Source organism: Haliaeetus albicilla, chromosome 6 (assembly GCF_947461875.1).
Source record: "Haliaeetus albicilla chromosome 6, bHalAlb1.1, whole genome shotgun sequence".
NCBI classification, from domain to species: Eukaryota; Metazoa; Chordata; class Aves; order Accipitriformes; family Accipitridae; genus Haliaeetus; species Haliaeetus albicilla.
In genome coordinates, this window is record NC_091488.1 from 32371904 (window position 1) to 32386905 (window position 15002).

The 15002-nt window shown below is 35.7% G+C and overlaps 1 protein-coding gene across 8 annotated transcripts in view; it reads left to right on the top strand.

Annotated features, from left to right (window-relative positions):
* The window catches only part of DCAF6 (DDB1 and CUL4 associated factor 6), a 91624-nt gene that overhangs the window by 71438 nt on the left and 5184 nt on the right, over nucleotides 1–15002 (top strand). For 6 of the 8 annotated variants that reach the window (XM_069785462.1, XM_069785465.1, XM_069785466.1 and 3 more), the window contains 3 exons: nucleotides 2355–2396; nucleotides 8517–8655; nucleotides 14574–14730. In XM_069785462.1, coding sequence (XP_069641563.1) covers nucleotides 2355–2396; nucleotides 8517–8655; nucleotides 14574–14730 — 338 coding nt within the window. The remainder of the gene's footprint in view (nucleotides 1–2354; nucleotides 2397–8516; nucleotides 8656–14573; nucleotides 14731–15002) is intronic. The other 2 variants (XM_069785464.1, XM_069785470.1) reach the window with 1 other exon arrangement.

The following is a 15002-nucleotide window of genomic DNA, read 5'->3' on the forward strand; positions in this document are numbered from 1 at the left end:
TACTACTGAATTTCTACCCACCTTTTTTTCTCAAGGTCCTACAGTCCCCTCTATATTCATAAAGTTACCCAACCTCGTGTCCTCAATGCACTGCATGAATACATTCCTACATTTTGTTGAAAGACGATTAGCAATATATTAAATACAATTGCCTGCAAGACTGGTGCTTAGCTCCACCAGTGTGCTTCCTATAGGCTTACATTTTCTCTTTTTTCACTTAGTAAATTGTGTTACCCAACAATTCCTGTACTAAATCTCATTTTCTCAAGTTTATCCAATAATTTAGTATCCAGTGTGTCATCTTATAATCAATGGCATTAATATAGAAATAATAAAGTAGATTTTTTTCTCTCTAGAATATCTAGGGGGGACTTGCTTTGGGGCTTTTATGTTTGTGGTTTTTTGGTTGTGTGGTTTTGGGTTTTTTTTTTGTTTTTTTTTCTTTCTGGAGAAGGTTATATGGCTAGCCTGCAATAATCTACCTTTTGTGAACCTATGTTATGCAGAGGCAAAAAAATGTTTAATTCTAAGTTTTCTCTAGGACAAAAAATAAAAAGGAGGCTGTAGCCTTCTGAAACAGAATGCTAAAAGCTGTTTGAATAATAAGCCTTTTTGAGTATATAGCATTACTAGTTCGATCCACAACCAATTTTAGGCTTCTTTAGATTGTGTTTTTTGTATACCTTAATAAGTAGCTATTGTTTATATTGAGGAGAAACTCCATAGTTGGGGAAATGAAGATAAATTGTCTCAGAGTCATTTTCCCACTGTAAAGTACAACGTTCTCCACCAAGGAAGGAAGGGTAGACTTCTGATTCTGTACTCTGAAATCATGATCTTAAACTTCCTCTTAACGAAAAGAAGTGGCAGAAATACCCTTTTGATAGCTCTGTTGACAGTACCTCTAGTTAAATAAATGGAGACCTTCCTGCTGCATCAACTCTTTTAGTAAGATGGATGTAGATTTCAGATTTATGAACAGAATGTTGTCCATTTTGCAAATCTAATGTTTACAGAGCTTCCATTGTTTGAATTTTGTTTGGGTACAAATCCAACTTTTAATGTTTTCAAACTGAGGATTGGGTCTTTTTCTCTCTCTTACATAATCTAAGAATAGCTACGAGGGACATGATCTCTTTATGGATGCCTATAAATCTCAAAGCACAATGAGGATAGATAGTTTCTCACCAATTAACCTGAAATTAAACTGTCAGGAAGGACTATGCAACAGATATGGAAATACAAAGGTTGTACCTGCTTTAATATTTTGAAAAGGACTTGGAATAGTAGCAGCAAAATGTGTAGAAATACACACCCTTTGGCTGATAAATTGGCTGTCAGCTGAATGTTGACTAGGAACCACCTAGGAATAGTTTTGACACAGAAGGACATTTCTTTGAACGAAATAATTAAGAATGTGACATCTGACTTTTTTCTGTGGCATTTCTGTAGCCACTGAGCATGACTATAGAAATGGTGAAGATCAGTGACTAAAAGAAGCTATATAGTTATTTAATTTTTTTATTGTCATTGGGCTAGTCAATACATGCTCTTTTTAACAAAATGTATAAGAAACCACACGGAATATTTCTAAATTAAAAAAAAAAAAGAAACCTGTTTTGTACAGCAGAGCAGTTTAGCTAGATACTCAACAGAGAAAATAACCTTCTGGGCATTTTAGGGAATCCACAGGAAAAGATCCCTTCTCTTACAAATATGAGGAGATATGCAGGTTTTTAAGTCTCGAAGTATGCACATAGCGTATCTTCTTTAAAACTTACTAAGTCCAGCAAATTTAGTTGGAACAGAAATAGATAATATGGCTTGCCTTAGCACCATATTTTGTAATCTGTGGCGGGGAAAAAAAAAATTGTGCAAAATGTATGTTCTTCATGCACAGAGAGTGCAGTTTTTAATGGATTGATCTTAATTTTCACAAATTAGTCAAAACAGCTCTCTGAGGGCTGCTTTCCTACTTAAATGACTGAATTAATTTTGTTTGGACTTTGACAGAAGCTGATCTATGAGCAGAGGCTAAGCCTGGAAAATGTTAAACTAGTAGGTTAAAATGTCAAACAAATATGAATGTAAAATGGAAATTATTATGCAGCTGCTTCTACTTCTGCTATAATCTATGAAGAATTACTGCATTTTATAAGATCAACTTTGTGTACTGTTATGTAATCTGAATACTATTTTTGTTGAAATCAAAGTAGTCTCATATACTAACACATTGAGGAGAAGGTGTCTTCTCAGTTGAAATATGTAGAGCACATTTTGTAATAGATGCTAACCTTTTAAAAACATGATACCCAGCATTTTTTAATGACTTCAGTTGTTGTTCCCTTTACTAGATATAATATCAGAGGAACAGCGATAGGTGATAGAATAATGAGGTAATTAATTATTTTCTTCCTCCCCTCCTCCTTTTTATTGCCATTTAATGGATTTATCAGGTTCTTGTTTTTCATATCTAACTGGCATTTTAAGAGCATATTGCTTGAGTTATATTTAGCTGCATGTATTGCATGGAAATTGAAGAGAAATGGCAGTGTATATATTTAACAACCTATTAACCTTTTTATTGTGTGCCATAGAAATTAATGGAATTTACAAGTGTGTAGTTTGTGAAAAGCAAATACCTCTTTTTATTCAGCTGCTGAGGAACGTGTTACATTTGCATGTGCCACTGCTGACTTGCTTTGTCTGTAGTAGAGAACACCCAGTTCTGGACCAAAATATAAGAATACATGTATCAAAGACCATTTACATTTTTTGCCTGAACAAAGTTATGGAACTGAGCATAATTATTAAAGCTATATTTGATAATAGCAAGATATGTACTAAATTTTATACAATATTTCTTTTAATGAAGTTAAATTAAAAAGTCACTTGATCTCATATTCCTCATTGAAATACTTGAGCAAATTAATTGTAAGAACATATAAGGCAATTTGGGCAATTGTGTTTGGCCACATGCAATAAGAGGGAGAAACTATCTACTGTGATTTAATGCCAAAGGCTATATGTAGGGGAAATGGCACAAAATAATTCTAATGATGAAAATTAACACCTTGGCTTTGTGTGGCTGGAAAAGACTCAGGATGTGGTTTCATAAAACTCTGGACTTAGCCTGAGTCCTATATTTTAAATGCCTACAGGAAAATAGCGCAGACATGTATTTCTGTGTCTTGTATTCTAATCTTAGCTGCAGTTGGAATACATGGATTTAACTCAGCAACTTCTTAAATGTTCAGGAATCTGTGTACTTTTTGTACTTTAAATTTCACAATAGGCATTCTTTCTATATTAAATGTGCTTACCATGGAGTTCTTTAGCACTTCAGCACAGCCCATGGGAATATTGTTTGCTATTGCTATAAATTTAATATAAAAATGAATGATGCATTCAGCATAGAATTTTTTTATCAGTATATTTTTCTGATTTTCATTGTCATTCTGCAGCATATCAGGTGAAAATTTTAAAATCTTTTGTAGCTGAGAACAGTTGAAACACGGACTGTGTTGGAAGACTGGGAAATGACTTAGGAGTATATTACAGTAAACATTTCTTTTTATATGATCAGCAGTGAAATAACTTGGGCTTGAGGGTAGAGTCAGCGTGCTGTTAACATGATGCTTTTGCCCTTGGTTTTGAACTATCTTAATGCTTGAAGTTTGACAGCAGTAGTAAATCTCTTCCATAGGTTCAGAGGCTTCTAAGGGAATATGGTTATTTGGTAATTAAAATCAGAAATATAATCAAATCTTGATATTTAGAAAAAGGATCTATTTTAATATGGTGGTTGTGGGTTAACTCTGGCAGGCACCTCAGCCCCACAGAGCTGCTCACTGACTCTCCCCAAGGGGGATGGGGGAGAAGATCAGAAGGATAAAATAGTGAGAGAACTTGTGGCTTGAGGTAAAGACCAGTACAATGGCGTACTAATTAGTCGCCTCCCTGAGCTGGATTTGACTTTGGTGATGATAGCCAGCTTGTTAAGACATGCAGTTGGAATTCTTGGGCAGGAGCATGGTAGCTGGCAGGTGGATTCCTCTACATGGTTAACGAAGAAATGACCATAAGGCATCAGAGAAAGAGGTTCTAAATGGTTATAAGCCTTAGGTTCCCTGCAGTTGTTTTGGGTAGGGAAAATAGCTCAGATAAGAGATGGCAACAAGAGGGAAGAAAAATAATATCTTAACTTGAAAGAACAGAAGAGAAGGAACCAGGGTTTCTGGTACTTGGCAAAAGAGGCAATGTTTGTCTGTGTGTAAGTAAATTTGGAAACTTACGGAAGTGACAAAAATACTTAATACTGGAGGAATCAGTACTGAGCTCAATACTCAATACAGAGCTGAGACAAGAGGGATGGAAAAAAGTAAGCAAATACATGTGAGCTTTACAGCCAGCTGCTGCAGCCTAGTTCAGGACACGATCGGTCTGCAGTAATGGTGTTTGAAAGAAGCAGGGTTATCTAGGGTACCAGATTAATTTTATGGCAGCTACTACATCTGGACCTCTAGTGGAACAAAGTTTGTAGCAGAATTCCTGTAGATTGTTTACAGATTCAGTTGATGGATAATTGTTCAGTTTTCCCTCTTTTGAAAAGCGTATCATTAATTTTGACTTTCTCTCTTCTAGCTCTAGTATATGACCATAGCTGTTTTAAAACATGCAGGGCTGGTTAGCCAGAAATTGTTGGGTAACATAGATTGGGAACTGAGGTCTGCAGCTCTGAAAAAAATTTTTTTTTAAATAGCAATATGTGACATATCGTGCTTTAAGAAACAAACTAGTTACTTAATTGTGCAACTTGCATACATTCAGCTTAAAAAAAAAAAAATTCATTATTACACTTCAAAATTTTTAAACGTACAGAAAATGCCCTATGTGACTTTTTTTAAGGTTTATTTTACATGTTTACATCTTTTCCATTTCTCTCTACGTATAATACATAGCTGTGGATCAGTCTGCATCACAGGGTTTTCATGGTTTTGGATTTTTTTCCTTTTAAACCTATGTTTAATTGAAAGAATATAATGGCTTCACTTCTAAATCCCTATTCCACTCATCTAGGGCTTAATTTAAATGGGCTTTTGATAATTAATGTTTAGAACAATTGATTCTGAAGACGTCAAACCTGGCTGATCATAAGGGGAAAAGTTGTGCACTGGTTCATGTCTATATTCTTACTTTTGGAAGTAATATTTAAAAATTATCTTTCCACAAGGCACACTTCATTTGAAGTAGTGAAAGTACCATACATCATCTTGGGCTCAATCTTACTAAGACTACACACACCAACTTTATTGTAAAATATTGCACTAAGGTACCACAAAATTTGGCAAAACACACTTAAGAAGGCATTATACCTGAAGACCAGACAGTAGTACTGAATTATTCTGAGGTCAGAGCACAACCTACAGTATAAGGGCATAACTAAAACAGTTTCATTGGCTTTACAAGACCTAACGTTTTCTGTACCATAAAATTAATAACATTAATCTATATCCAACCTTTTACAGATATCTTCATTATTTGATGCCTAAATGTGAATACATAATGCAACTGTATCAATTGATGGAGTTGCTTCAGGAGTGCCAACACAATGTGTATGAATTTCATTATCTGACATGTGCTTGGACGAGTGCACAGTTTGGAAGGGAAGCAGCGGCTCACAGTCAGGCTTAGCTTAGGCTGAACTCCAGAACAGTACAAACTGCACAGTGGGCTTCTGTATCTGATGATGCTCCAAGTGATTAGGCTACTTTTTTCTTTGTGTGACTTTAAAAATATATTGAAAATCTGTAGTTATGGAAAAGTAGTACTTCTGAGAGAATCCTTTTCCCTGTAAATGTTCTTTGTTCTGAAATATCATTAGATTGGACTCATATTTATCTTTTCTGGAGAAGACTTGCCTCTGCCAGATTCCTGCCTTTAGCAGTATGTTACTAGAGTGCCTGATAATAGTATCACAGTTACGTGCTTGGCTGAATTCTCCCTGTTGAAGGTAATCATCGACTTTACAAGACAACTAAATATCAATCCATTCATGCCATTTAAAATAAGACCCCAAACCAGGATTTTAAACTAAGAAATTAATTTAGTTGAAAGACAGTGTTTCCATGAAAAGCTGCTTCCATGCTTTTGCTTTTGTTTAAAAATGCATGTTTCTGACTGCTGCGTAGTCTTGAGGTTTTTTTGTAATGCCTGCATTCAAGCCTAGGGCAATTTAGAGGAGGAGATAAATTTTTCTAGAGATGCTAAGATGAAAAATTATGCAAGAAACTACTTTGGGTTACCAGTTAGTTACTTTAATATCATCTTCTAATCCCAAGACTTGTTAATGCTATCTAGCAAGTAACCTTTCTGAACGAGCTAGACAAGTCTACTACTTTGTCAATCCTAGTGATGTTTAACTTCTCAGCTTTTTCACTGCACATCTTTAATGTGGATAAATACATCAAAAATACAAATAGCAATCATAGTAAGCGATAGCTGTGAGGCTAGCAGGCATGCTTCTGAAACCAAAAGGGTCCTCCTGTGCTGATGAGTTGTGTGTGCTGTTTCCAAAGCTGTGTGATCACTGGTAGGGTTGGTAGCAGAGTAGTTGTTATTACATGATTCTTGCTTTTACCTTCTCGCACAAAAACCCACCTTTTTAAAAACCAAGGACAAAACCAAATATGTACAAATAATTGTTTAAAGTTTCTGGAAGTGTTTTATGTAGCCTATCATATACATGCCACCCTTCTTTTTCCTTCATATAGGAGTAAACTGGTGAGAAGAATTAATTCTGTGATCTTTAAAGCACAGTAGATAAAGAACATAGGCGGCTTTTTTTTCCTGCATTGTATGAAGACTTTGTGAAGAACCCTCTTCTTAAATCTGTTGAAGATTAAAGTTGAGACTCCAGTGTATTATAAGGACTAACTAAAAATACAGTATATTTATTTAGTGTAGTATAAGAATAACAAACTAGAAAATTGCCTAGATACAAGATTTTGGGGGGATAGAAAACTCTCACAAAGGAAGTAGTAGTAGTAGTCTATTTTCTCTGGGGTTGTTTTCTACACAAACTTCTAAGAAATGTATTGTAATAGTCCACTGGTAAGTGGATCTATTGGCTAGTGCTTACAAATCTCTTCTGGTTTCTATAAAAAATAAGTATTAAAATATCTTTTAAAAATACCTTTTAAAAGCTTAGCTGTATTAGATCATCTGTCTTACTATGACAGTTTGTGGTTTGTTTTGGTTTGGGTTTTGTTTTGTTTTAAATCTGTATTAATGACTTATTACTTGCATTCATTTTCCTTTTTTGCCTAGCTGTAGGATAACATTTTACTTTAATTTTTTTGGTCCAACTTTCTCCTATGACAAATATGAAACAAAAATCTAAGCAGACCACTGGCTGAGACAATTAGTTATGAGACCTGGTGGGTTTTTTTCTGGAAAAGAGGACTTGTCACAGGAGTCTCCAGGATCAGTGACTAAAACACCATACCACATTACTTGTAGAAAAATTCAGGTTACTAGCTTTCTGGTAGTAGTGTACAGAGGTTGCAAATATATTCGGTTCTGGCTCAGTTTACTTTTCAGGATCACATAAATTCCTGTAATAATTTGACTGCTTGCATTCTGCTAAAATCTGTACCTACTCCTTCTTGAGAGTGACATTCCCCTTGGACTGTGTTCAGGACCTCAAAACTAATATCAACCCTGCCATGGAATAAAAAAAGAAAAAGAGTTAGGCGCAGGTGCTGCGATGTGACAGTTTGGAATTATGGGGATCTGCAAACCTAGAACTAAACAGGAAGAATTTGGCGCCAGGGTCTTTACACAGATTAATCAAAAGTGGATTCATGGAATTAAACATTCATAAAACAAAATACATAATTTAGCTAATTTTTCTGTTATTCTAGGAAATCTTCTGCTGTATCCCTCACTGCTAACATATGGGATAGTTGCTACAATAATTGATCTTAAATCATCTCTTGCCTTAGTAGGAACTTTTTTAAAGCTGTCTAAATCTTGAGTCTTGTCATACAGAAATAGTGAAGAGAAATACATTTAATGAAATTCTGGGGGAAAACCAAATCACACTGGAAGGTGCAATAGATCCTTAATAACTTCTTAAATTTTAAAAAACTTCTGGTTTGGCATAGATTTTTTACTTCAGAATTTTGCTACCTCATTATGGGTGGAGGATATCTCTAGCACCGAAGAATGAAATAGCATGTGAATTTTGCCAACAGCTGAAGTTTACTCTTCAGAGAGGAATAAGATGTTGCATCACTTGACATTCCACTGTCTTGCATGCTATTCTTGTTCTAAGCCAGGTTGGAAAAATTAAAGTCTGGAACTTTACATTTGGGATAATGTTGATGTCTGTTCTCAACTTATGGAGAGTGTGTTTGAGTGCCTAATTATTACTTTATAGTCCTTTTTTGATAGCCCATTTCAGTGTTTAGAGATGGACTCTCAGTAGTGTTCTCTTTGTCTGCAATTTATAGACGATCTGCTGTTGCCCGCATTCAGGAGCTCTTCAGAAGGAGGAAAGAAAGAAAAGAAATGGAAGAACTGGAAACGTTGAATATTAGACGTCCTTTAATAAAGATGGTTTATAAAGGTCATCGGAACTCCCGAACAATGGTACAAACTCTTTGTTTTGGGAACGGTAGAGATTTTATGGACTGAGTCAGTGTAGCTGCCACGTTGATATGCTTGCCAAAATGGATATTGTAATGTATCGTAAGCACTTTTTCTTGCATATTTGGTTGGAAGCCATGTAATTTGCTCTAAATGAAAATTAAAATTAGTGTGACTCTTGTGTCACCATGCTAGGCATTTAAGTTTTCTTGAGTTTAAGAGTCTCTCTCCCCTTAACTTCCTTTGAAATCTTGGGTATTTTTCTTAACTTCTTTTTCATTTTGTCTGTCAGCTTTAGTATAAAATGTGCCTACCTTCAAAATTATGATTTAATACTCACTTTCCCTTCCAAGCTCTTTAAAGATTAAATAATAATTTTGAACAGCTTGAAAGGGAAAGTGCGGATTAAATCATAATTTTGAAAAGCCTTGACATCACTGAATTAAAAAAGAGGAAATAATGCTTAATAATTATAAAATTGAAATCTAACTACTAGATACTCTTTCATACAGAGTACTGTATTTTAAGAAAAATGCAGTTACTGTATTTGTAAAGCAGTGGTGCATGAGAAACAAATGCTGTTTTCCTTCCTATTTCTTTTTTCACTTTTTATGTTATTTTGAAGATGTGAAGTTCTGGGTATTAGGTGGTATTTTGTAGAAGTAGCATGGGCGTTATTTTGCAGATGATCTGAGGAATAGTCCCTCTACCTCCAAAAGCAATTTTCTAGAGTTTGTGTGAAGGGCTTTGATTACACAGGGGAAAATGCTTCAGTAAATGCATATTTCAGTCTACATAAGCAACAAGGTTTAGAATAAGCTTTGATTAATGACAAGGAGTTTTGCACTGTATTTCAGAAATTAATTTTAATTGCTCAAAACCCCATTAGTTTAAAAGTCATAGCATCAAGCACTTTGTAGTTAAGAGACATTAAAACTAAGCTTGCCTGAGTGGTCTTAATTCAGTCTCCATTTGCATGCGTGTTATTATACAGATTATTTCATGGATTTTGTTGTTTGGTTTCTTTGGGATATATGTTTGTGGTTTTGCTTTTGTTTCATATGAACACCTATGACAAGTAATGCATACAATGAAAGACAATATAATTTTCCCTGTTGGTTTCTATGGTAGCAAACTTTGTTTTAATTTATTTTTTTGATCGATACCCTCTTTCCCGCAAGGCAAGGGCTGATGGTATTTCCCTTTTAAGTTTGTGAAGGAGACAGCTTAGAGAGTCCTTGTTTCCTACACACCTGAGCAGCCCAGGGATAAAGTTGTCTTGTCAATTACACAAACATGAACTATTTTAATACATACACAGATATATATATCAAAAAGGAGAATGAATTAAGGTTATGCAGGCAACTTGAATAATTCTGGTACTTTCTTACTTTTGAGATCTTAATTTGGCAATTGTACAATTTTTTTAATAAGTATATTTTAAATGTAATTCTTATATTGTTAGAAAGCAAAAGATAAGTAGCATTATATTGATGTTTGGTTGCACCATTGGCAGGGTTGGAATGTTTTTATGTCCATCACATAGATCCCTCCCACGTAACCACTCGAATGATGTCATTAGAGTCCTAGGTATTACTGCTTTTTGTGAAACAGACCTGAAAGTATGGCAGCAAGGGGTGTGATGGTAGTGGAATGATGGGGGGTGGGATTTCCTGTTTCTCTTTAGGTCTTGGAGGAAAAAAATGCTCTTGTGAGCCCAAACTCCCTTTCTTTTTCTTCAAAATTTGTCTTTTGCCGTGTGCCTTCAGTTCTTTGTCTCTACTGTCTCTTCCTCACTATTTTTCCATCCAGTCCTAGTCTTATTTCTTTTCTTAGATATGCTATTCTTCCTCTATTCCATTTACCCTTAATCACGAGTCCCCCTTTTCTTCAATAGAACGTCTGTGTGTGACTAGTAAATGGGATAAGTTGTGTATGGGTACAGTAGAAGCAACTGTGTATATGAGTTTGAAAACAAAATTTTTAAATGGGAATTTCAATTCTATTAATTTATGTGGTGCTAAAATTAGGTTTTATGAATATTAGAAATGTAAAATCAGCAGTTAAGTAAGAGAATACAAAGGAAGCAGGAAGAAGTCATAATTGAGAATTAAATATAAAGTTATTTATTATTGGAGGTAATTTAGATGTACTTCTAACAAGATAATGAAAAATATATATTAAGAGGAGCTACAAGACAAAAGCTGCCAAAAGGTGAATATTTTGGAAACATGTCTTTCAGTACAGAATCCAGGAATGCAGTTTCTCTGGCTTATTTTTAGACATCAGGATGACTTCATTGCACTGACTGCAATCATTGGTACATATTCTATAGGTAAAGATCTAGCAAGCCTGAAATTTAAAACGGGACATACTCATGCTGGAAATAAAGTACATATTCTTAACAGCAGTAAGCGTTTGGCTTACTAACATTCTTTATCATGGTGATTTTTAAATCAAGGTAGCTGGGACAAAGCACAGAGCAAGACAATGTCTCTGTCCTTTTCACCAGTGCATTTTCTGAGAAAACTATGCAAAAAGAAAGATAAGGATGCAGGCACTGTCCTCTTTAGCGCTTTGGAAAATAATTCCATAATAGGATTCTGTGTAAATGGCCTCAAACTCGGAAATTCTGTCCTTTATGCTGGAGATATTCTCAAATGCCAAAAATTAGGAAAATATTTTATGCTAAACTCCAAACATTAGACATCATCTGTGTGAACTCTGAAAGCTGCTGCACAGGAAACTTCTGTGTACATAGGTATCTCTTTTGCCCAGTGTATGTCAATTTAAAGAGTTCGTAAGAGGTACTGGTAACTGTTCACAGTATAATCTTGTGTGTAGGATTTCATTTTTAATTTCCAGACTTTTTTCTCCAGCACAAACATCAGACTATTGTGGAGCTTTCAGTTCACATCTTGTGATTGAGTTTTGACTGTTCTCGAAGGAACGTCCCTCCTCCCTCTGCCAACCCACCTAACCTCTCACCCTGTAGATGATGTAGGACAACAACGGAGGAAGATACTGCTGCCTAGCCTGTTCCTATTTTCAGTAGTTTAACAATGGTTATTTTGATGTCCTACTCTAAAATCAAAAGTGACTCCTGAAGAAGGTTCTAATCATTTGTGAAGGAAGTGACCCATTCTTGTTTGCTCAGACTAATTGCTTGGCTTTGTTTGGGTTCTATCTTTTTAGGAATGGAGGGCAAGAGAAGCCTTCGCATGGAACTATTATTCTACATTTAACAAACCTAATAGTTGCTTCTTGAAAAAAAATATTCTAGGGTGGCTTTTTTTGGCTCAGAAATTGAATAAGCCACATTCTTTCAGGCTGTAATCATAAGAGTATCTTGAATGTAACAGGTGTAGAATAATATCAACATTATATTTCAAGGAAAAGGATATCTGATACTATTGCCACTTTTTCTTGGCCTGCAACTTCTCTGTCATTTACATGATCATTTACATTATAATGGTACTCTGTTTCATAGGACAGACTGCTGCAGCTGCCTTCAGTTCCAAAACTCATGAGGTTGCAGATCTATGAAACACTCAAGGAGTCTGGGTTTTCCCACTGAATTAGTAAATACACAGTTAATAAATAATCCAGCATTTACTACACAAGTAATTATTTATTAATAAATAACATTTAAGAAATAAAAGTAGTATAGTCTAGTATAAACAATAAATGTATTAATCCATACAAAAATATAACTAATATGTATAAATGATTATCGGATAATACAATATTCTTATAATCCTATGATAATATCACGTGTTGGGGAGAGGGATGGGAACGAAGAGGAGAAAAAAGTTCAAATTTATTGGCTCGTTTGTCTCCCAAAGACTTTCCAAGTCACGTACGTGTCAAGTTAGCTATCTTGTCATTGACTATATCTGCTATTTTCTTTAATTCTCAGAATCAGGGACAAGACAGTCTAGCCGTTTTGAGGGCAGAGATGTCCACTTCATTAAAAAAGTGTTCACAGCATTGTTAGCAAATGCGTATCCAGAACAACAATGCTGTTGAGATCATGATTATTTATGGAGCTTAAGACAGTAGGTTTAAATACCTGCTGAATTATAGCACTTCACACCAGAAAAGGGAAATAGGTGATATAATAAACCATTATATAGTATACTGGCCTAGAGCATCAACATACTGTTCCCTAAAACCCCCCTTTTCCTTTTACCCCAAGGATGATGATGTTCCTCTCTTCATCGGCTGGAGAGAAGGCTGTGCGCTGATGGCAGGGGACGAAAGGCAGAATGCGACAGGAGGCCTTGGCCATCTCCACTGAGATGGTCCCCCTGCTCCAAAGGAAGCCTTCCGTCAGCCTCCCGCAGTGCTGTCGGAGCTTCCTGGAGAGCCTGCCAGAAGGGGAAAGCCCAAGTGCCCCCTGTCTGTGTCACTTCACTGACTGTGAGGCACTGCAACAAACCATACAGTTGCAGTGAGAAGTGGCTCATTTTCTGGAAGCCTTCTCAAGGACCTTGGATGCTTCTGCAGTACCCTTTAGTCAATGGCATGTCCAGCCCAGTTGTGTTCACTCACAAACAGACGTGCACACTTTAACTCACATTGCTGTGTTTGTGAATTTCCTCCCATCTTTTATGGTTTATGAAAAATCCTTCAGTAATTTATGCATCTTTCAAGTAAAAATTATTACCATGTTATTCTCAGAGTATAGAATTTCTTCCTTCAAGTGTACAGTTCTCAAATCAGAGAAGTCTTCCTTGAATGTTTTAATTATAATCCAGGGTCAAACTGCTGTGTTATCGATAATGTTACAAAGGAGTTAGCTGTTGGCCAAAACCGAATGTCATCCAATTATAACTTCTGATGAGTAAGCGATTTAAAAATTAATATAATTTGTGTGATGCTAGTCTAGTCAGTGCAAAGTAAAATGCCATAAACTGGCCCAAGATGCTAGAATGACCTTCAGTGTGAACAGTAGGCCCTCAAACAGCTCACTGCCTTTGCAAGATAGGTTTTACCTTGCTCTCTAAATTTATACACAGCAACATGTGTGTTTAAAAAAAAATTAAAAAAATAATCAATAGTCCATGCGTTACACATACTCTTTGCTGATAGCATGGACACACTACCAATACGTGACAAATGTTAGCCATATCACTTCAAACATTTTGCCCAGGTGCTTGGATACCTCAACAAAGTACTGATAGGAACAACCAAATAGAATAGAATGCATCATTGCTGTGTCAAGAAAACTGTGATATTATTGGTTCCAGTTGCAGGGAGAGATGCTTCTACTTCTATCTAGTATTACTGTAATAGCTGAAGCTGAAGGGTCACTTCTGCCTGGATGCCTTCCTTGTTCAGTGGCTTATAACTTTAATTTTGGCCTTGGACTGTGAAGTCTTAGTTCTTATCTGATTGATTATAGAGGGGGAGAAAAAATTCCGAAGTTTGATTTCATGACTCCTTTTTATCTGTCAGACCCAGTTAATTCCCACCTCCCAGTTTTCATAAGCTTCTGTCTCATCTCCCCTTCCTGTGTAAATGGAAAATCCCCACCAGGGATTAGCCTGTCACTCACTTTAATTTACCAGACTCTTCCCAAAAACTGTTTCACATACCCCTGTCTCCAGTATCATTCTCGTCACTTTGGAAAGTGACAAATCTGCTGTCATTTACTTCCAAACTGCTCAGTCTGCCCCGATGCCTCTCCTTTTTTTCCTGTTAGCAGCCACTTTGCTCTGGAGATCTTTAACCTCCTGAATTTTCTTTTTTTGATCATTTTTCTTTAAATGTTTTCTTTAAATTTTCTTAAATATTGTTTCTGCATTTGCAGAGCTCTTACTTCAGAGGCAGTTTTGCTGCAGAAACAGGAGTATACTCTTTGATGTGCTTTCCAAGCTAGTCTTATAAAGTAAGTGTTATTTTTGTTTTTACTGCAGATAAAGGAAGCCAATTTTTGGGGATCTAACTTCGTCATGAGTGGTTCAGACTGTGGCCATATTTTCATATGGGACCGACATACTGCTGAACATCTCATGCTTCTGGAAGCTGATAATCATGTGGTGAACTGTCTTCAGCCTCATCCATTTGACCCAAGTAAGATGATAATTTTTCACAGTCTGCATGTTCAGGTTATCTGTAGTAAAGCATTTTAAAGCTCAATCTTAAATTCTTTGCTCAATAGAGCATTGTAATGATTAATGAACTATTGTTCACTTTTCCCCCTATAAATTAGATAATACTGCATTTAATTTTGTCTTTTACTAATGACCCTCCTTAGTCAATAAGATCTTGGAATGAAAACATTACTGACATAGTAGTTATAGGAAGTTAAGATGTAGTAAGAAGAATCTCCATCTCTTGCTCCC